This window comes from Hippocampus bargibanti, linkage group LG01 (assembly GCF_051943395.1).
Source record: "Hippocampus bargibanti isolate YZ-2025 linkage group LG01, ASM5194339v1, whole genome shotgun sequence".
Classification (NCBI taxonomy): domain Eukaryota; kingdom Metazoa; phylum Chordata; class Actinopteri; order Syngnathiformes; family Syngnathidae; genus Hippocampus; species Hippocampus bargibanti.
The window spans coordinates 28,922,696-28,945,005 of NC_142734.1; the positions used below are offsets into that span (position 1 = coordinate 28,922,696).

General features: G+C 41.5%; 1 protein-coding gene across 2 annotated transcripts in view; it reads right to left on the minus strand.

The window, feature by feature from the left end:
• nlgn4xa (neuroligin 4 X-linked a) overlaps positions 1-22,310 on the minus strand; it is a 46,640-nt gene that overhangs the window by 12,632 nt on the left and 11,698 nt on the right. For both annotated transcript variants that reach the window (XM_089008580.1, XM_089008588.1), the window contains exon 2: positions 19,889-20,041. In XM_089008580.1, coding sequence (XP_088864706.1) covers positions 19,889-20,041 — 153 coding nt within the window. The remainder of the gene's footprint in view (positions 1-19,888; positions 20,042-22,310) is intronic.

A 22,310-nucleotide genomic window follows, 5' to 3' on the forward strand; every position in this document is an offset into this window, starting at 1 on the left:
GTATCGATATAACCGGGACTATCGATATATCCGATATCGATATAACGAGACTTTACTGTATATATATAGGGCCTGAGTTTGCAGTATAGTTTGCTGACAAAGCTCGACGGATGAGGAGCGAAACATTCAACACCTTCAAAGAAGTACAGATGACAGCTGAAGAAACCTTTTCATTGATGGACCATTCCTGTACGATTGAGGGTGAATTAGATGAATATTTATATCGAATCATTTACTACCCACGTGACATTGTTCTGTCTGTGATTTTTGTCAACACAAGTGAAAAAAAATCTTTACAATTCAAATTCAAAATGATTCTGCCGCCCTAAAATTGGTCTATCTACGCCATTGCTTAGCGTTTGACCTCCATTGTATGAAGTCCTTCAGAATCAATTTGCGCCTTTGCAGACAAATAAATCGGGCTCGTTGACGAAAGAAGCAAATGTTGACAGGAGGACTTCATTGTGAATTCAAACGGTTTGCTGAGAAATAAAAATGCAAGGCCATTTTTTTTTCTTCCATGGAAAAAAAAAATCAATTTCTAACCTATTTTTGTTCTTTCAATGTGATTTATTAAGTTGTGGGAATGAATTAATACTTCAAATTGCTTGGTGATCCATTTTACAGGTATACGTGTGCCGTTTTTCAAACATGGTAAAGACAAATATATACAGGGGGGGTCATCCACACACACACACACACGCACACACGCACACACACGCAAACACACACACACGCGCACGCACACACACACACACATACAGACAAAAAAGAGAGAGCATTCATATGCCGGCGACATATTTCTCAGCAGTGAGCCGCACTCGACTGTGGCAAAGTGTGATTGGTTACACGCATCCATTCAGCCGGGACGTTACCCTAGTGATCCACCAGCGTATGGTAATTAAATTCTGCAGAGCTAATTAGAATCTATTTGACATCCGTGGGGAGACATTTGCACAGCTTGCAGAGCTGCGCAAACAACTCACAGGGACAAGCAGCCATGTGCAGCGCATGCCATTTTTAAATCGGCAAAGATGTTGTGGCGGCATGTAAAACCCCCACCCCCCCAAAAGACAATAACATTGGTGTTATTTTGTTTCGCTTTTGCCAAGTTTACCCTCATATTATGTTGAGAAAATAAATCACGTTGATTATGTTGTGGGTCATTTTCACCCGTATGTATAAATCCATACAACATAGTCAAATAACAGTTTTGTGTTTCTGAGATGTGATAAATGTACTGCACTTGAAAAGAGAGGCAACACATTTTCTATTCCATTGGGATATTTAAAGGACAACCGACGTCACTTTTTTGTTTCTTCACTGACATCAGAAAAACATTTTATAGCATCTAAAATACCCCAAACACGCAGTATGATATTTTTAGTCATATGCAAAACACCAATAAAAATGACTTAGTGTCCAAAATCTGCCACAAATCAGCTCAAAACTGGGGATTCTCAGAAAGTCCCGCCCCCAGTTCGTGACGTCACTCCAAGACGTCTTGCATTGCTGGAGAATCAAAACAATGGCTTCAGATTCGGAGAATATGCTTTCTTGTTACACACCCAGTTAGGAATATGATTCAAATAGTTCTGAAGAGGAAAGCATACATGTCCCCCCCCCCCCTCTAAAGTTCACAACTAAGATTGTTTGGAGGCAGTGACAAGAGGGAGGGAAACGCACAGGCAGGTTGCAAGCATTTGCTGTCAAGAGGGGCTTGAGCTGACTGGTAGACGTTTTCAGTTTACGCATGATGACTGAGTGAAGAGAACTGCTGGAAGGGAAGTTGCTGATGTTTGCACTTTGAATCGGCGTGGAAACAGGCGGGGCAGGGAATGTTGTTGAGCAATGACGCAGGGATGGGAAGTTGTCTCGAAGGCTTCTGTTTCATGAACGCATTGCTGGTTCAGTGACAGGAAACTTGTGAGCGAACCAATCTGAGTTGGAGTTTAGTGACTTAAAAAGACAAATAGTATACCAAAAATATGCTGTTTAATTAATTTATTTTTTGGGTGTAGTAACTATAATTTGAGTACATTGAAAAGGAGCTGATAGATTTATGCTAGCGCTAACTGCCCTCAGAGCACAAATTTCACTGACCAGAAATGGAATGGTGTGAATCTGATTGCAGTAACTTAAAAAGACAAAGGACACAATATACTGACTACAAACTGTTTAAATTTCTTTTTTGGGGGGGCCCGAGGCGGGGGGTGTAGGAACTATACACGGAAGCTATTCATTGAACAGGAGCCATGAGAATTGTATGCTAATGCTAACTGTCCCCAAAACACAATGCTACCACAGTAGATAGTCTATTGTTTTTTTTCCCTTTACGAGTGTGGGGGAGGGGGGGTTACTGTTGTGTTTGTGTCAATTTTTTGGGAATTTTAACATTTGTGTAACTGAACCAAAACCAAAGTTCCTTAATGTGTGGGCAAGTGTGTTATTGGATGTACTGAACGCCGCGCCCTCCCCCAAGAAATTGAAGTTTCAGAACCGGGCTGTCAACTTTTTGTGGCCTCCTTATATTGAAGTCACATATTACTATTGTGAAAGATAAAAGAGCGGATGATGTGTAAATATGAAAAGCTATCAAGGCAAAATGTTTGCTCGACTCTGTCAAAAGACTAACTCCAAATACAAGTTATGATTGCCAATAAGAAAAGAAGTCAAAGCTCCCGAGGGTTGCGATTCAGCGAATGTCCATTAACGTCAGCGCGGTTGTCAGATCTGACCATGTGTCATTTCCAAATGGCATCTTCCGCCTCCGCTCTTTCATTTGCAACCATGATGGGCCGGCCCGGGGCAGGCATGCTGCTGCTGCTCCAACACCCACATCATTAAAGTGTTATCATCGTGGACATGTGATGGCACGCGTTCAAACACAGCGTGTTAGAAACTGACAAGCCTGGGAAAGAATATCTGACAAAGCGCCTACTAAATATTCAGAATGAAGGAATTGCAAGCAAGCCTCTCACTCACCCTCCCCATATTGGCTTTCTCCATCACTGAGTAGAGGCGAAATGGCAGCCCCCCCTACTTCTATTTCCAAATTGCTTCCGAAACTTCGCCAGCCATGACAGATCCGCGCCGGGCAGGGGACAAAACGAGGGCAAAGGCAGAGGCATAGGTTTCACCAAATGAAACGTTTCAGTGAATCATGTCTTCCGAAAGGAAGCTTTCACAACAGACTCTTGGCAACGGATCGCGTACCACAAGTGAGGCCACTGCTGCCGGGATGGAGAATTATTTTCGGCTAGTTACTGCCCCCCCCCAGCCCCCGCTCATTTCTGTTTATTCATCCTGCTCCTTCATTTAAAGCAGTGATTGTAAAATAAGGCTTCATGAAGCACTTGTGATATTTTTTTGATTCCTCCAGATGGTCATGTTGGTTTAATTATGAATGTTGGTGCAAAGGAAATGTCTTAAAAATCTACCGCATCTTTAAACCAAGGGTTCCATTTAGAGGAGTCAAAACCTATCACAAGTGCTTCATGAAGCTTCAGTTGCCATCATTACTTTAAACGTTGATTCATTTGTTTTATTTTATTTGATTTGATTTTTATATCCCAAGGCCAGGAGCCCATCACAGACATATTCTGTACTGTTTGCCTTTCAAGTCACGTGACTGACACACACACCCACTCACTTTCACATCTCCAGATGGAGTCATGCTTCTGTGCCGTGAAAAGGAAGCTGATGTTGAGTATGACTCATGCAGGCTCAGGGAGAAGACGAAAGAACTCTGCTCCGAAAAGCCTTTGATTTGCAAAGAGCTTCTTATTGTAAGACAGCAGTGCAAACGACATGTCCATTTTTCTGCTCCCATTTCATTTCTTTTGAAATCTTGACTCATTCTACTTCACAAGCTTACATATTTTTGCCGTGGGACTTTTGATACATTCATTGAATAAGCTTCTCATTTCGTGTAGTTAGCATGTCGACTTCAGTGCAGAGGTCATGAGTTCGATCCCCTCTGTGTGGGGTTTGCATGTACAGGTACTCCCCATGCCTATGTGGGTTTTTTATGGGTATTTCGATTTCTTCCCACATTCCAAAAACATCCAAAAAAATGCAGTGAATAAGTTTATATTTATCTTGGTTATTTTATTTTGGTGTGCATATGCTGTAGAGCATGTACAATAACATGGTTTGAAACGAACAGAGAAAAAAAAGGATGTTAAGAAAATGTTGAACGACTCTATTATAATCTTTGCGCTAGGGCCTTAAAACTGGCAATTTAAAAACAAATAAAGAAACGGTTTGCCGGTCCGTGAACAGCATCTACTTGTCTCAACTGCTGTGTGACACGAAAAAGGTTGTGGGCCGCTGTCTCGGAGGGCACAGAACATATCTTAAAGGAAATGTAGAATACGCTTTTCCAGCTTTCGTGTGGCAGATTCATCCCACGGAGAACATGACTATGACGAGGTTGTATTTTCACCTTTCCAAAAGCTGTGCAGCATCCAAACGAGTCAGGTTAAGAAATTACTGCAGGGGTTGTGAAGATGCAGAGGGGTGGCGGGGAGTGACAGTTGGTCCTCGTGGGGGACTGTTTCGTGGACAGTGATGGAGTGTGAGCAGCTTCGACGCACATTGCCGTCACGTCCGAGCAGTCGTTTGTATTCTAGGCAGATTTCCTGCCGCAAAGCCGGGGAGTGTTTGCAGATTTGTGTCGCTACAAGTGATAACGCCGAACCGCGGATGGGATGAATCACCGCGTGCTCATTCATTCTCGGAAGATGAAACGGTACGGCCGTTTCATATAACATATGTACCAATGAACATTATCGCAGCGTTATCACAACATTTCACATGTGCAAAACATATAGCGGGGCAATACGTTCTCATAGGATAAAAAGTAGAAAACCGACAATGATGAAAAGCAACACTCACGCTCGGAGGACCACACAAAAATGATTTTAAAATTCAAAGACAACAGTAACTAGTCATCGGCAAGCAAGGCTTCATGAAGTACTTGGGATAGTTTTTGACTCCTTTAGATGGTGCTCTTGGTTTAAAGATTCAGTGCACTTTTCAGACATTTCAAAATTCAAAGACAACTGTAAGTAGTGACGGGCAATTGAAGCTTCATGAAGCACTCGGGATAGTTTTTGAGTCCTTTAGATGGCACTCTTGGTTTAAAGATGCAGTGGATTTCCTCTGCACAAACTTTATTTTAAACCAAGTGCACTATCTGGAGGAGTCAAAACTATCACAATGGCAGATCAGAGATGACTCAAAAAATTATTTTTCATCTTAATTTTTGTTCGCAGGAGCGGAAAAATGAAAGAAGTGAAAAATCCATTTATCGTCAAAGTTCATTTGGAAGGTCATTTAACCACCCATAAATTATACAATTTAGAGAAAATTAGACTGAAAATTTCCTTCCAAACGATCTTTGATGGCATTCCGTAATCTAAAAATTGGCTCACCCGAAAAAAATTGCAATGAAAATATTGTAAAAAAAAAAAAAACTAAAATAAAACATTATTTATTAATAAACAAAAAAATGAACCACAGCATTCACAAACGCAAGCTCAAACAATGTTTTTGTGAACACGAGCTTGGTAGTTTTTTCGCGTTGGTAGTTTTTTTTAAGAGACCGATTTTTTTTAGCGCGCTGTTTCACTCCAACTGTTTCATCCTTCTTTTCTCTTCCACAACAGCACCGAGTGGGACTGCTTTTGGCTCCATCTAGGTCACACAAGGCATTATTAAATCCTCTTGTTCAACAACAGCTGCCGTCACACACACACACACACACACACACACACACACACACACACACACACACACACACACACACACACACACACACACACACACACGCCCACACACACACAAAATAAGAGCCACGACTGTCACCCTCACATCATTCCATCTGTCCTCCAACATCTGTGTTTTCAAATCCATTGGAGGTACAACAGGTCAAACTGAGCTAAAAAGGCCGTTTGGACATTCATTATGCTTGCTTATCATCAGGAGGGTATTTTTTTTTCTTCAAATTGGACTCAAACACAGTCAATGACAAATATCTCGGTCATCTTCCGATGAATCGTTTGGCCGTGGTATTGCATTGATGCGTACAAAATTGATTCTGAAACCGGGCAGGTATTCACATGGGGGTATAAGGGTTAATTTCCAGAGGGATAACAAGGACTTAGGTTGTGCTGTATGTCCTTCCTTCAACTGGCTAGACAGCCTTGACCTCCAAAAAATGGTGTAGCCAGGTACTAGTGTAACTGTGTCAAAGTAAGGCCCAGGGGCCAGATATGGCCCACGACATCATTTTCTGCGGTCCGCAAAAGCTAAACAAGCACATTTTTTTTGTTCTTTTGACTTCAGGATGGCGCAGCGAGAGTGTCAGCCTTTCCAGCAGCTCCTGTATTTTGTTTTTCTACTTCTTTCTTTCCTTCCATCTTCCTTTCAAAACTTTGCTGCTGTGAAATGTAAATTTTTCCACTGCGAGACTAATAAAGCTAAATCCAATCCAATTTCCACTATGCTAAAGTCTGAACCAAAATTACAAATTGTCACATGTAATCCACAATAAGAGTCATTAATTTGGACTTCCATCCATCCATCCATCCATCCATCCATCCATCCATCCATCCATCCATCCATCCATCCATCCATCTTCAGTCGCTTCTCCAGGGTTGAGTCGCGGGCCAGCAGCTTCAGTAGAGAAGCCCAGAAGTTTAACTTTTGGTTTTAAAACTAAACACATCAATTTGTTGTGCGCTCTGTATGTAATATTTAGATGGGATGAAAAATTTATATGGTTCCCAAAAATTCACAACAGCCCTCGAAGGGAGCTCCAAAATGGGGACAGACAATGTTTGACACCTCTGTGCCAGCAGAGAACTATCAGTATGCCTTGACCGCCTTTCCCGAGACAAGCGTCTCACCTTTCTCAAGGGTGAAAGATCGGATCGAATACCTGGACTGGTGTCGTGATCAAATCATGTTAATTGGCACTTTTAGAACATGCGTCTGCTATCCCCATAGCTGCCCCGCATCTTTTCAATTCACTGCTTAATCAAATCACCAAGTTCATCAAATTTGAAGACTAGATGTGGACTTTCAAACATCCGATCGCTTACATGTAATGCGACTGGAGTGAATGATTCAATTCTGATTTATGGAGCCGGTTCCTGAAAGCTACCTATGGATTCAATTTTACCACTCAGTCAAAAGGAAAGAAACCAAATTAAGAGTGCTCTGTGGTATAGTCCCCAAACCTGTGAGCACTTAGCGGTTACCGCACTCGGGAAATGCGGATTGGGTTGCCAGTAATTAAGTTACTGTTTGTTAATCTGTTGTCTGGCAAAAGACAGAGAATTTCTGATAGAGATGCTTATGCACATTGGTAAACATATTATGTTATTTCATGCTTGGATTAGTAAACATATTATGTTATTTCATGCTTGGATTAGTAAACATATTATGTTATTCCATGTTTAGCTTAGTACATATTATGTTATTGCATGTTTAGTTTAGTCTACATGGATTTATGAACCTTATTAGTTGAATAGTTGTGAAAGCAGAATGTAACAATATTAACTTTCAGTCTGATGTTCTCCCAACATACTTGTCCGTAGCTGATTGGACAACAGATCGTTGCTGTGTGACTTCCAATACTTGTCCGTAGCTGATTGGACGACAGATCGTTGCTGTGTACTTTTAAAACTAGTTGAGCGGGCGGGATTTGTTTGTTCTTGCTCTTCTTGTGTGTTCTTGGCTCCCCGCTCCGACGAGAGATGTGCTGCTTTTGTTTCACAAAAATAAAGTAGTTTTTTTTCTGTTCACCATCCATCGTCCCCGCTGGTATTTCATCGCAGAACTTCGTTGAACTCCGAAACAGGAATTAGAATCGAACAATTTCTGTGCTGGTCCTGGTGGGTTTTCTCTGGGTACTTCTGCTGTTTCCTCTCACATCTTCAGCTGTTGTGAAAGCGCTATGAAAATCAGGCTGTGTTGTATTGTATTGTATTCCAAAAACATGGACGCTATTTTAATGGACGTCCCCAAACGGTTCCTTGGTGTGATTGGTGAGCGTGGATGGTTGTTCGTAAATGTGTGCCCTGTGCAAGCAGTTCAGGGTGTCCCCCCACCTACTACCCAAAGACAGCAAGGCTCCCACGTCTGTGACACTGGTAAGTGGTCGACAAATGGATGAATACTAATCACTGTTAGGCAGATGACACAAATTAATTTTTCAAACAAACAAAAAGAGATAATCATGCTAACCGAACTTCAAGCAGGAAGAAACACGGACCTGGATTAGTTACTACAGTCATACACTATTTACAACATTTTCAACGCTGTAACGTTCCCATTTCAAAGTTACGATTTCATGTTTTTCAAGCATATTTTTCCCAACAAAATTATGAAAAGGCAAGCTGACCGCCGCCGGGACCTCGCTTAGGAACAGAATTCACAATGCGGGTTTCCTCTCCGTTGTCTAGCAACGCTACTGATCAACTCGCTGTATTCCTAAACTTCTCTTCAGTCCTGCCGACATGCTCCGAATGCCTGGTAAAAGGAAACATTTCTCGCAGTCTGTGAAAGTTGAATTTGTCTCTCACTTTGGAAAGGGTGTCCTGGATGTCAGCGGTACTGGTAGTTAGCGATATTGGCAAACATTTGCTCAAGTTTCCACATTTATAAATTCTCACCCTATCTTATACGTCAAGGTTGGCGGCCATTTTATCAGAAATGGGTACGACAAACTACCGCTGCGACGTACAGATTCGCGATGTCCTTCGAGGTATGTTGGAACAAGATTTGACTCTACTGATTTCAGATAAAAGCAAAATTACAGTCTCTGGCTCCCAGGGCTTGAGTCGCGAGGTCTCCCAAGAAACAGCAGATATTGGTTATTTTGCGTTTGCCTCAAGCAGCGCGGAAATGTACCTGTGTGAGCTTGGATAACATTTACTTGTTTGATTTCTGTGTTCATTGACAGGTCACACGCATTCATTTCATCTTTAACTTTGGCAATGACGGACAGCTATGACATTTTCCCGTTTCCTTCGACTCCGATATATTCTAATTCCTTTGTTTTTGATCGCCTTCGTTTCGAGCGACATTTCTCATTTCTCCACGTGACGTTCTGCGATGATGGACAGTTTGAGCAGTTTCTGTATTTCCAGTTCGAGCTCTGTGATGACAGACAAGTTACCGATACGTCTGTCCAATTTCCTGTGAGGGATGACTCAGTCATTTGTGAGTTGAGCTGCAAAATATGTCACAAACTTCTCTCTGTTTCCTCAGCGGGAGCAAGAACTCTTGTTTTAAATCCTGTACAGCAGTGGTTCCCAACCCGTGGGCAGGTCTGTGGATCATTTGGTAGTGGCCAAGCAGAAAAACTAAATACATTACATGACATCTGTCTTATTCATTTTGGAATCTGAAAGATGTTTAATCTGTTATGTCCGCAACGTGAAACACGTGGGCGAGCTAAACATGCTAACCTTGAGGTTGAATATCGCCAAGGTAGCATCTACCTGTTGAAGCCAACAGCTGAGCAGACCTCAGCTGTAGCTTGCCGGGTCCATACGCAGAGTTACTGCTAGTTTGCCGGGTCCATTTGCAAAGTTACTGCTAGCTAGCTTGCACACTGCTCATTAGCTTGCACACTTGCTTTCTGTTGTCTCTCGCAGACGATTATTGATGTGAACGTAGCAAGGGGCTTGTCAAAGTGCCACTGATATTTAACTATTAACCTAACTGCAGCCCAAATAGGAAATGAACAGCAAGAAAGTGAGAATATTTAGTTTTATCTGCGAGCCAGATGCAATCATCAAAAGAGCCATATATGGACGAAACAACCTGCCCTCACTGCGGAAGGAAAATCCAAGTCCAGAATTGACCTTGTGCGCCATCTCCGCACGGACAGACATAAAAGCCGCAAACGGGTAAAATGGGCCTTGGGTGTAACCCGGCACGTGTAAATGGTAGTGATAAGAAAACGAAGCTTCATGAAGCAGTTGTGATATTTTTTAACTACTCCTGATGGTGCTCTTGGATTAAATATGAATGTTAGTCCAAATTATATGTCTTAAAATTTCACTGCAGCTTTAAACCAAGAGTGTCATCTAGAGGAGGCCAAAACTAACACAGGTGCTTCATGACGCTTCACTTGCTCATCACTACCTGACAGTATAATCTGTCATAAAAATAAAAAAAAACACAAGACAACAGTTTTTGAAAACCAGCATTCTTCTTCGTCTTGGTTAATGCCTGGTCAACATGATGATGAATTTGATTACATCGAACACGCAGTGTGACCAGAAGAGCAGATCAGTCATCCTCACAGGAATTGCTCGCACGGCAGATGCTAACGCGAACCTGTGAGGTTGCGCTGCCGTGACGTTAACGCTTGGCTGAGAAAGTCAAGGTGTAGGTTTAATTCTCTCTGCTAACCATAGATGACTCGAGCCTCAATATCTGCTGTCGCAATGCGGGTACGCTAGCTGCTGGCAGCAGGCCAGAACACATTGTCTGTGATGTGCTCACACGCCATCAACATCTGCACATGTATATCTATTCCGAGCGGGGTTAAATTTATTCTACACTTTCATTACAACACTACAAAAGCAGTGAATGTAATCTCTGAGGATTATAATTGTGTTAGCCTGGACTCCACACCTGCCGCCTTCCTCCAACATGAAAAATGTCCAACGAGGAAGAATTGGACTATTGATTTGGTTTGCAGCTATGCTAAGGAAGTACATTCTCACTCGTTTTGGGAAATCTAGACCAAGCCATGTACAACCTACTTGTGTGGTAGCCCGTTTACAAACTGGATGTTCGGGAGGCAAAAATGATGCCTTCAAAATCTGTTTTTTTTATTCTATTTATTTATTTATTTATTTATGGGGGGCCGGGGGAGACTGGCATTTACTCGGCGTGCCTGGTGAAAATAGTGAGAGGGCAGGTGTGTCGCCAAGAGACACAAGACTGACAAGTCTTTATCCTGGAATCATCATCCCATGTAGACCCATTTTCATCTTTCATTCTCGGAACTACTAACCCCAAATGTCATCCTGTCTTGCCCCTTTCATGAACAGACAAATGCAAATATTTCTCCCCCCAATTTTTTTTATTCCATAATTAATGCAATGCACAATCCCCTCTTTATTTATTTAATTATTTATTTATTTATGTTTCTTTGTGGCGTATTTATTTATTTACTTATTCATTTGTTCACATATTTTGTATAGGTTAATGTATGTTTTTTATCTATGTGTTTATTTATATGTAGATTTTTTGATTAGTTAATTATTGTTATTAATTACAGTCTTGAGAAAACAAATGGGCAACTGATTGAGAGTTCTAGAAAAAGTTAAAGGGAAAAATTGGAACAAAGGACCACAACCAGCAAACTATCAGAATTATTTAGTTGCATGCTCTCCCAGTGCTGGTGTGGGTTTTCTCTGGGTATTATAGATTCCTCCCACATTCCGAAAGCATGCATTAATTGAATACTCGAAAATTCCCCTTAGGTGTGGATGGTCGTTTGTCTCTGTATGCCGTGTTATTGGCTGGCGACCAGTTTAGGGTGTTGAAGACAGTTGGGAGAGACTAGAGGGCGCCGGTGACCTTTCTGAGCATAAACAGGTGATAAAAGGGATGGATTATTATTTTTGTTACATTGGCCTTGTGAAGTCTAAAGACGTTCCAAGACTCTCAGAACAACTTTTCACTCCAACTCAAACTCGCTTTGGGTAAAAAAGCGACCCCGTTCGGATGAGAAAAAAAGTATCAATAAATTTAAGCGTTTATGGTGACAGGTGTGTAGTTTTACTACCCGTTCTTCTCTGAACCCACAGGAAAGCCAAAAGTAGGTTTTCAGATATATTGAGTTGGGATTTAATTTAAGATTGAGACCGCTGGAGCAACGGAGATAATGTGCAGTTACGAGTGTGGAGAGAGACGGGGCTGGTGACGAAAAAGAAGACACGACAGCCCTCAAACGGAAATGTCTGTAACACCCTCTCATGAGTCCATTGAAGGAGCACGGGAGCTTGCGCACACAAGCTCATGCGGTCTCCAGCCATAACCGGAGTGCAATTTCTAGCCTCAAGCCTCACAATGACATCTGCATATTCACAGACACTCTGGAGTCGCCAGGCTCGTCATCTTGCCCCGCCACTGTTTACTGTTTTGTATGACCACTTCTTCCTCAGCTGTCCTTCAAGACTACGCAGCTTCCTCGGCTATCATCTGAAAGGCCACGGATGAATATGCGCTATGAAAAAAAAGCTCATAAATAAATAATTCAAATGCTAATGTGGCATTTGCAGTGATTATGTAGATTATGGTAAAACAAAGTGAACCAAAAAATGCTGATAATTAAAAAAATGAGTTACATTGACTTTAAGTCAGATCTTCCCACAATTGCATATAAGCTCATAAAAGGTTTGAAATGAACAGTGGTGGTGGGGGCCGACAAAACAGCAGACTAGATATGGGTCTTTAAAACAATATTTGAGCTGAGTCAGAGCTGCGAGACTCCAGATGATGAAACGGTTTCATCCAAATGGACACAGAAAGGAATTAACTGAGGACTCCATGCAACTATGCCACTGAGGGACTATAAATACTGTTGGGAACACGAAGCTTCATGAAGCACTTGTGATATTTTTTGACTCCTCCAGATGGTGCTCTTGGTTTAAATATGACGGTTGTTGCAAAGGAAATGTGTTGAAAAGCCACCAAGAGTGCCATCTAGAGGAGTCAAAAACTATCACAGGTGCTTCACGAAGCTTCACTTACCCATCACTACTATAAACCTATTCACACATGCATTCCTTTAAGCGTATTGAAACGTAAGGCCAATCCCTCTTTTGTGTCTATAGATGACATACATAGGGGCAAGGAATCAACAACTCAGACTGAATTGACACAAATTTACATTGGCATCTATTAAAAAAATGTTTGCAAAAGTACTGGTAAACATCAAATTTCTATAATTTCCACTTGTTAGGGTTGGGTTTATACTGGTGCATGTTAATGAAGTCATCTAATCAACAAGAACACTTTATATGAGACCTGCAGTTAATTCACATATACCCCCCAAAAAAAAAAAAAAATCCTTCCTGCATAAATCAAATCATAAATATCCAAATCAAGATGTGTACTGTGTTAACGTCCATCTCGCGGAACAAGTCATATTTGCTTTTCAGGGGATGCATTTCCCATTGAGCTCGCTCACATTCACTGACCCGCTCACGACTCTATGACGAAATCATTCTCTTTCAACATAAATACTTCTGATGCACAACTGCTTTCGTTTATAAATCCTTGACTATTCATAATCAGAAAGAAGATAAAAGAAAGTAATGCGGTGACCATGGATAGACTGTCGATTGAAATTCTCGAGTCTTAGAAAACAAGCACGTTCACATTTTGTGATGCTTGGCATTTCACCAATGATAAATCAAAACATTTTGTCAAGCCATAAAATTACAGCCAATGATCAACAGTCACGCTATAACCAAAGGACCTTGGTTGTTTCTTTGCATTCCGGCGATGATGTTAAAAAATCAGAGTTTTGCCACTGTAAACATTGGAATAATCATGAGAAGTAAATTTTATTTTGCCGCCCGCTAAGCTCACCTAACATGACATGTTGCTTTCTTGTTTTCATGTTGCTTTGTGTACAGTTGGACCCTTAACTTTGGGAGAAGCCCGACTTGCACATTTAGTCTGTGATAATTTCTCTCTCTCTCTCTCTCTCTCTCTCTCTCTCTCTCTCTCTCTCTCTCTCTCTCTCTACCTGCCTGTCTGTCTATCTATCTACCTATATCGCTAGCTAGCTAGCGAGCTAGTTAGATAGATAGATATATCAATGAAAGGGTTTCTTCAGCCGTCATCTGTACTTCTTTGAAGGTGTCGGACGTTTCGCTTCTTATCCAAGAGGCTTCGTCAGCGAACTAAGGTCTTTTGTTGGTAGTTTCAACCCTATATATATATCCCTACTGTCCAGATGTGGCGTTGCCATATTCTGCTATGATCGGGCCCTGCTCTCAGGTTGGGGGGGAGCAGAGGACTACTCCGTGCGGCTCCACTGATTACTTCTATTGTCCTGACTGATTACTTCTGTTGTCCTCCATGAGTAAGAGGTCTATGACTGGCCTGATTGCCCCATTTGCTCTGGTATCACTTCATCAGCATAACTAAGCCTATGTTGTCTAAGAAGTCTGTTGTATGAACGGTCCAAATTGAACCTCACCATGGTGATTTAGTGAAGGATTTTGCTGTTTTATGAAAATAGCTTTTTTTTACTCCTCTTTCAAACCATCTATTTTCTATCGCTAAGATTTTAACCTCATTGTCGTCAAATGAGTGGTTGCTAGCTTTTAGGTGCATATGTACTGCAGATTGAGGCCCACTAGTATTATCCTTGCGATGTTGACGAAGTCTTTTATTGAGAATTTGTTTAGTCTCTCCAATGTATTTGTCATTACAATCTTCATTCTTACAATGTATTGAATAAACTACATTCCTTTGTTTTTCATTTGGCAGCCTATCTTTTGGATGTATTAATTTTTGCCTTAAAGGACAACCGACGTCACTTTTTTGGTTCTTAACTGACATCAGAAAAATGTTTTATAGCATCCAAAATACCCAAAACACGCAGTATGAAATTTTTATTCAAATGCAAAACGTGACGTCACGCCAAGACGTCTTGCATTGCTTGAGAATCAAAACAATGGCTTCAGATTCGGAGAATATGCTTTCGTGTTACACATCCAGTTGTGAATATGATTCAAATAGTTCTGAAGAGGAAAGCATACATGTTTGCAATCCATTAAAGAATTTATTCTGTGCCATTATGAGGCAACATTGAGGGGAAATGTCTCAACGAAAAGAGGCACAAAATGCCGACCCCCTGCGGCCACCTCAATTTCCACAGGCTGATAAATTCCTTATATGGAGCTTGGACACCCTCTTCTGGCGGCTTTTGGGTGCAACACGAGGTCCCCAGACCAAACAAGTATAGCAAAATACATTGACGTGATGGAAGGACCGCTACAATGCGTCTTTTTTTCAGTCAGGGGCATTCCTTTAGTGACGTCACATACGGACTCGTCACCAACTCAAAAACAATACTTCCTGAATCTTCAGCGCGAGTCTTAAAACGTAAAATATAGCTATATGCGGTGGAATCTTATTAAAATACATTCAATAGAAGTCATTTGAAACCATTTTACAAATTATGGACACAACTTGTCCGGAACCGTCGGTTGTCTTTTAAAGTGTTTATCGGTTGAAATAAGTAGGAATTTTGTGTTACCAAAGGACTCTGTAGTTTTTCAGGAACTCCTGCTGTGTAAGGTACTTTTAGGTGCATATGTACTGCCGATTGTTAAGGGTTGCATTTGTGAGAGCCTTTTGTTCATTGCCTTTGGTTATGCTTCACACATGCATATGGACACACACACACACACACACATACGCACACGCGCGCGCACACACACACACACACACACACACACACACACACACACACACACACACGCATACACACACACACAATGAAACACTTCTCACTTCTCACTTGGACAGATGAGCTCGCCACGGTCTGACGCTACAATTGCAGGGGAAATTCATTTGCTGTGGCAGTTACCTTTGCTGAAGGAAGGCCTCACAAAAACAAAGACAAACAAGAAAGATCAAAGTCAGTGATGTGGAGTCTGAACGGTGATTTACCGCACATGGTCTCAGGCACACACCGCCATACATTTATCTTCGTATTGATTGTTTTGCCAAAGCCACAAAAACACAAACCTCAACCCAATCATTGTGTGGCTGCCAACCCCCGCACCCTCAACAAGGAGGGACTGAAGTGCAGCTGCAGCCTTTCTGTGTCATGTCAGAAGGCATCACCTCATCATCTGAATCATAACCGCGGCGGATTGTTGCCTGTGACAATTGTCATGAGACAACGGCCCCACAATTCCTGCTGTTGTCAGTCCCCCACCGGGAGGCAGAGACCATCTTGGAGTGGTCATGACCTGCCGTCGGGCATTTTTGTCCTTGCGGAGTCAGAGAAGCGATGAAGAAGCTGAAAGAAGAGGGCGCGGGTAGGTCGAATACCTACCCTCTGGCCATTGAAGATGCTTTGGAAAAGGACAAAATCACAAGGTGGCAACAGATTCGCTTTAGAAACCGAAACGTTGAAGGAAAAAAAAACATGATGGGACACTGAATTCTATCATCGTGATCCATCCAAATATGTCCACGAGGGGGCTGTCACTGTTCAAGAGATTACACCAAAGAATCAAGGAAATTCTTTAATGGTATTTCATTCATTCATTCATTCATTCGAAATCAAGGAAATTCTCTGATGTTATTTATGGATTTATTTGTTTATTTAGAAAAATAATACTCTTCCTTTGACTAATTTTGGACTAATCATGGCTAATTTTCCTCTCAGGTACACAAGATCCAAGTTCCCCACCTTGTTAGAACAACAACAAAACAATACTTTCTTTCTTTCTTTCTTTCTTTCTTTCTTTCTTTCTTTCTTTCTTTCTTTCTTTCTTTCTTTCTTTCTTTCTTTCTTTCTTTCTTTCTTTCTTTCTTTCTTTCTTTCTTTCTTGCCTTGCATTTGAGTCATTATAGAATGCACGGTGCCCATAGGGGCACACTTGTTGCCAACCGGTGAGTAACTGGCATCTGCTGCAGAGAGGATGATTGTTGGCCATGCAAGCAGGCCCTTTTAGCACTACATGAGCCCTCAAACTCCACTCACAATTGACACTGTTCCCCCGTGAAAAGCAGTGTAAACAGCTTTCCCTCTGTTCTATTTCTATAGAAACATAGATTGTCCGTGATTGTCACATTTTGCAAGGTGGTGATGGCAGATGCGCATCCTAAAAAGCAGGCAGGAGGTAGCAGCAGGTTGTATTTCAGAAATTGTATTCAAATAAAGTCAACAGGAACACAATTTAAAACGTCAAAGTCATTCAAACAGAAAAATACAAAGTATCAAATAAAGTCCAAGAGTAAAAGTCTGCCAAGATGAAACAAACACATACACAGCATACAATGCATACACAGTGCATACAATTGCATTCAACATACATCAATGACCCGACAGCGAATGGTCGTGCCGGGAGTCCTTTTGAGTGTCACTGATTGGGATCGTCCAGCACCTGCGAGGCAGCAAGAAGGGCTGACAGCGCTACCCGTTGGTCGCCAATCCGAACGTGGCAGTCCGCCACTGATCGGGACGACCAGCACCTGTGGAGGTGCAGGCGGGGCCCACAGCGCCACCCGTTGGTCGCCAACCAGATCATGACAGGAAGACCAACACCGGACTGTGTAGCTCACAAACGGTGAGAGATGGATGTAAATCTCCTGGACAGCTTCTCAGCTTTTTGCTCAGCCGTTGGTCACCAACCAGATCATGACAGTGATAGAACTCACTGCTTGTTTATCATACAAACGCTGTCACATTTAAAGAGAGAAACCGCAAAAAACACATTCCGCAATGTCAATATTATACCTTCAATCCATCCATCACTTTTCAACACAGCTTATCCTGAAAGCAAGAATTGCCGGAGTCTATTTCAGATGACTTCGGGCGAAAGACAAAATAACCCCTGAACAGGTAACCTGTCAGTCGCATATAGAGGCAAACACACCCATATTGACACCATCACTGAGTGGGAACCGATCACACGAATGGACCACGACATCGGGGGTCGGGAACCTGCGTCCCCAGAGCCGCATGCAACTCTTAGCGGCACCCCAGAGGCTTTGTGGAGCTTTTTCAAAAAGGTTTGAAAATGAAAAAAGGTGGTGGGAGGGAATTATAGTTGTTTTCTTTTAAGATAGTTTCTGTAGGAGGACAAACGTGGCAAACACATTCTGAACGTTTTTGGGTACAATAAGGCTCTCTCTGCGTTTTGTGTTGCCGACCCCTGCACAACATCATCAGCGAATATTTACCATTAAAAGCTGTTCATTTTTGACCCTGCCTGGGTCAAAAGTGAAATGATAACCGTCTTTCCCATCCGTGTTTGTTCACGTCTCATTGTGACGGATTAATTCATTTGTAGTGCTGCGTGGTCAGGGATAATGCCCATTAATTAGCAGCCGAGCACAGGTGCTTAATTCTCAACCCATCCTTATTTATAGCACTTTCACACAGCCAACGCTGCACACAAAGTGCTGTACATGGAGTAACTATCATATACACAACAATACAGGGGCCACAGAATTGAGCCCTGCGGAACACCACATCACGTGACTTAGAGCAGCCAAGGCTAAAAAAAAAGGACTTAAACCACCAATGCCCTCATTATTCAATCCAGTTATTGAACACGTAGAAAATGTTTGGCAATGGGGGAAAATATATTTGCACACCTTTCAAAACATGAAGTCGGTGTCAACCGCTGTAAGGCAATCTGCCTGAGCAAGATCATTCCATATTGATCGGGAAAAGATAGCAATCCCTTGAGGAATCTTCACCACAACTTATTATTCATTTAAATGGAATAAATATGACATTACCTACACCGAGGTTCATCTGTACCTGTCGATGAGACGAGCCGGTGTGACCAAAAAAAAAACACACTTTGCGGTGCGTGCGGGCGTCAATTAAAGATCAACAGAGTTCTCTTCGCTTCTAACTGCGTGCACTGCGTCTCAGTCAGGATATCCAAAGCTTCACATTAACATGCCGCATTCCATCTTCTGTGGCTTCTTTCCGTATTTTTATCTGCAATCTCTCGTCTTTTTGTTTTTCTTTCCGCACGGTAAACCTCTCACAGAACACCTTGTCCCCCTGGCTCCTAGGCAACTAAATATAGCGAGTGGTGCAGACAGGCACGGCCTTGCAATGAACGGCAAGTAAACCGTAGCGAAACAGAGATGCACACCGGTGTCGCGGACAGAAACACTTTTGCATCAACAAGAAAGGGAAAATGTTGTTTTGAATCAATGGTGTCTAAGTGCAAAAAAACAGGCGCAAAACACATAGCGACATGGAAGCTGATCAACTACCAGCTGCAGTCGGGATTGCGTTTGCTAACGGTCATGAAGTCAATTCATGAGTATATGGAAATGCAAGAGATGAAATGATCACTAGCGCTGCAATTTATGTCATCTGAGGGAAATTGTTGCAGATGATTTTGCATCTTAATATAGTAAATCCCAAAAGAAGGAGCAGACCGGCATCCTGCAGGGAAAATCTAGACGCAGCAGGGAGTCGTTTTTTTAAATTCATGTCAATATTTGTGAATATGAAATGGCAACCAAAATGATCAAATCATGCTGTCTATTCAATGCATTTTTTTTCAGAGCTTCTGGATAATCCCAGGCAAGTTGTGACAACATTCATAAATATGTTGTGATGGTTAAGTGAAGCTTCATGAAGCACTTGTGATAGTTTTTGACTTCTGCAAATGGCACTCTTGGTTTAAAGATGCTGTGTAATTTGAATCCATTTCCACTGCACTAACCTTCATGTTAAAACCAAGAGCTCCATCAGGAGTAGTCAAAAAGAAAGTGCTTCATGAAGCTTCGTTTTCCCATCACTACTATAAAGAGCTCACTGACTCAAAGCAATCGAAAGTGCATCAAGAATCTGCAAATAATTCTAATTGGCTAATAAGTGTCATCGGTCACAAGTAATACAGAGATACACACTCTATTCCCCGATGATGTCATTTAAAATGTGAGAAACACCGCGGAAGACATCTTAACGTGCTTGCTTGCATTTCTATCAACGTCCTCCACCTAATAATCACGGTCAAAGAACTGCGAGCGAATTCACCATGAAATCGATCATCCAATGTCACTTTAAGACTCAATTAGCTATAAGTGAAATAATGAAAAGGTCCCCAAACGGAGCACTTACCCAGAACGCCGAGGCGGTAGTTGATTGTGATGACAATGACATTGCCGTAACTCGCCAGGATGCTGCCGTCAATCATGTTGCCGGTTCCTTCCATGAAGGAACCTCCGTGAATGTAAACCATGACCGGCTTTAATCCATTCTCATCATGAATATCTGTGAATAGGGCACAATAGGTTCATGGAAATAAAGACATTGTGCAAATAGGCATTACCTATAGTTTCATACATTTAATTACATGCAGTACGAACTGTGTATTCATTTTGCACAAGAGTACACCCAGAACCAGTTGCCAGCCAATCACCTGGCACACCCAAAACAAAGAACCATTCGCACTCACAATTACACTGGAGACAATGAAGAGCACAGGTGTCAAAGGAAAGGCTTGTGGGCCAAATCTGGCATGCCACATCATTTTATTCGGCCCGCAAAAGCAAATCAAGCATGTCAAGTTCCATGATGCTTGCTGAAGTCCGAACCAAAATTTCAAATTGTCGTATGCAAACCACAATAACAGGCATTATTCTTGACTTCAGATTTTAAGTCTACATGTGATGGGGATGAAACATTCTAATGGCTTCCCCAAATTCATAACGGCCCCCAAGAGAAAAATGTAACTACAATGTGGCCGGCGGCAAAAAAATGAGTTTGACACCCTTGATTTAGTTTTCTATTACCCTGCCGTACATGTTTTTGGAATGTGGGAGGACACCGGAGTACCCACAGGAAAACCACCCACTCTGGGAGATTTTCAATCCAGTCTCTATTTATTAATTGCATATTTAGACCACTTTACACAGAAAGATCCTGTTCGAATTAGTGATATACACATGCTAAAAACATCCTATGTTATTTCATTTCTACTTATTCTTATCAATTAGTAAGTCCATATATGTATGTAGTTATTTGTATATGTTAATTAGTATACATGTACACAGCTTGTACTTAGTGTAGAAATCTAGCTATCATGTTACAGTCTAATAATAAATATTCATGATAGTATCTAGCAGATGATAGGTCCTTTCCAAAGTGAAATCACTCCTGTTGTTTATAAATGTCTGAGACCCGCTTGTGTGCTCGCTCTGTCCCTTGGCCTCGCTTCTCCCCTGGAGAACATCATCTAGCTGCCTGATAATAAATATTCCTTTTTTTGTATATCGCCTTGCTTCCTGCTGATTTATTATTTAGACTATACAAATGGAGAGCTGAACCAGGAAGAACAACATTTAACGCAACATATCCAAATTGAAACCATATGAAAAAAAGGAATGTCTTATTTTTTTTTCAAAAGCAGAGTCTGTTTCCAAAAATAAATAAATAAATAAATAAATAAATAAATAAATAAATAAATACATAAATAAATAAATTCTTTAAAATGGTGGCAGAACTAGTAATACGAGCAGTGTGTGTGTGAGTGTGTGTGTGTGTGTGTGTGCGTGTGTGTGTGTGTGTGTGTGTGTGTGTGTGTGCGTGTGTGGGCGTGTGTGTGTGTGTGTGTGTGTGTGTGTGCGTGTGCGTGCGTGTGTGCGCATGTGTGTGTGTGTGTGTTGTTGCGTGACAGATTCATGGCCACTGCCCAAAACGTTTTTCAATGTGATGCATCTGTCTGATTATAAAATAAATAAATAAATTAATAAATAAATAAATAAATAAATAAATAAATAAATAAATAAATAAATAAATAAATGTTAGAAGCATAACTAGTCTACTGCCCCCCCCAAAAAATATTTGTGCTGTAATTTTACTGGCGGAACTAAAATGTTATTATAAAAAGCTTTCAGTTGAAACCAGCAAAAAATAAAACTAATAAATAAAACACAGATTCAGTCTGACAAGAAAAACATTTGTTTGGATATACGTTTCTCCCCCTCCCCCTCTTCCATAAACATTTGTACATGACAACAAGGGAATGGCTCGGAGGCTTTAAATTCTTCTGCGGACCGATAAGCATTCCCCCACCCCACTTTAAGCCGACAATCTCAACATCTGTCTCCTCTGCGGCTGGGCGCATTTGTTCCTGTTGTTTAATTTGCAGTTTGGCCAGTTGTGATTAAACCTGGTGATTAGTTGACGGTTTGGTGGTGATTATAAATTAAAGCAGCGTGTCCTTTGCATTTCGACAACGTAAAAAGGAGTCGTCATGTTGTCGCGCTGACTCAACGCAAGCCACGGGTCGTTAAGGCCCCGGCTCTTCCTAATGTGTGTGTGTGATGGGGGGGGGGGGGTTTAAAAGGCAAATAGACAGTTACGAGGCTTGTCTTATGATGTCGTAAAACCAGCAGTCAGAAGTCTGCAGTGGTTTATTGATATAAGACATGTTAATAGCAATGAAAGAAAAACAAAAAAAAATTGGTCATCATGTTCTCATTTTGTCAGTATGACCTTCTTTGTAGACTGGTGGTGTCCAAATGACGGCAGGGGGGCC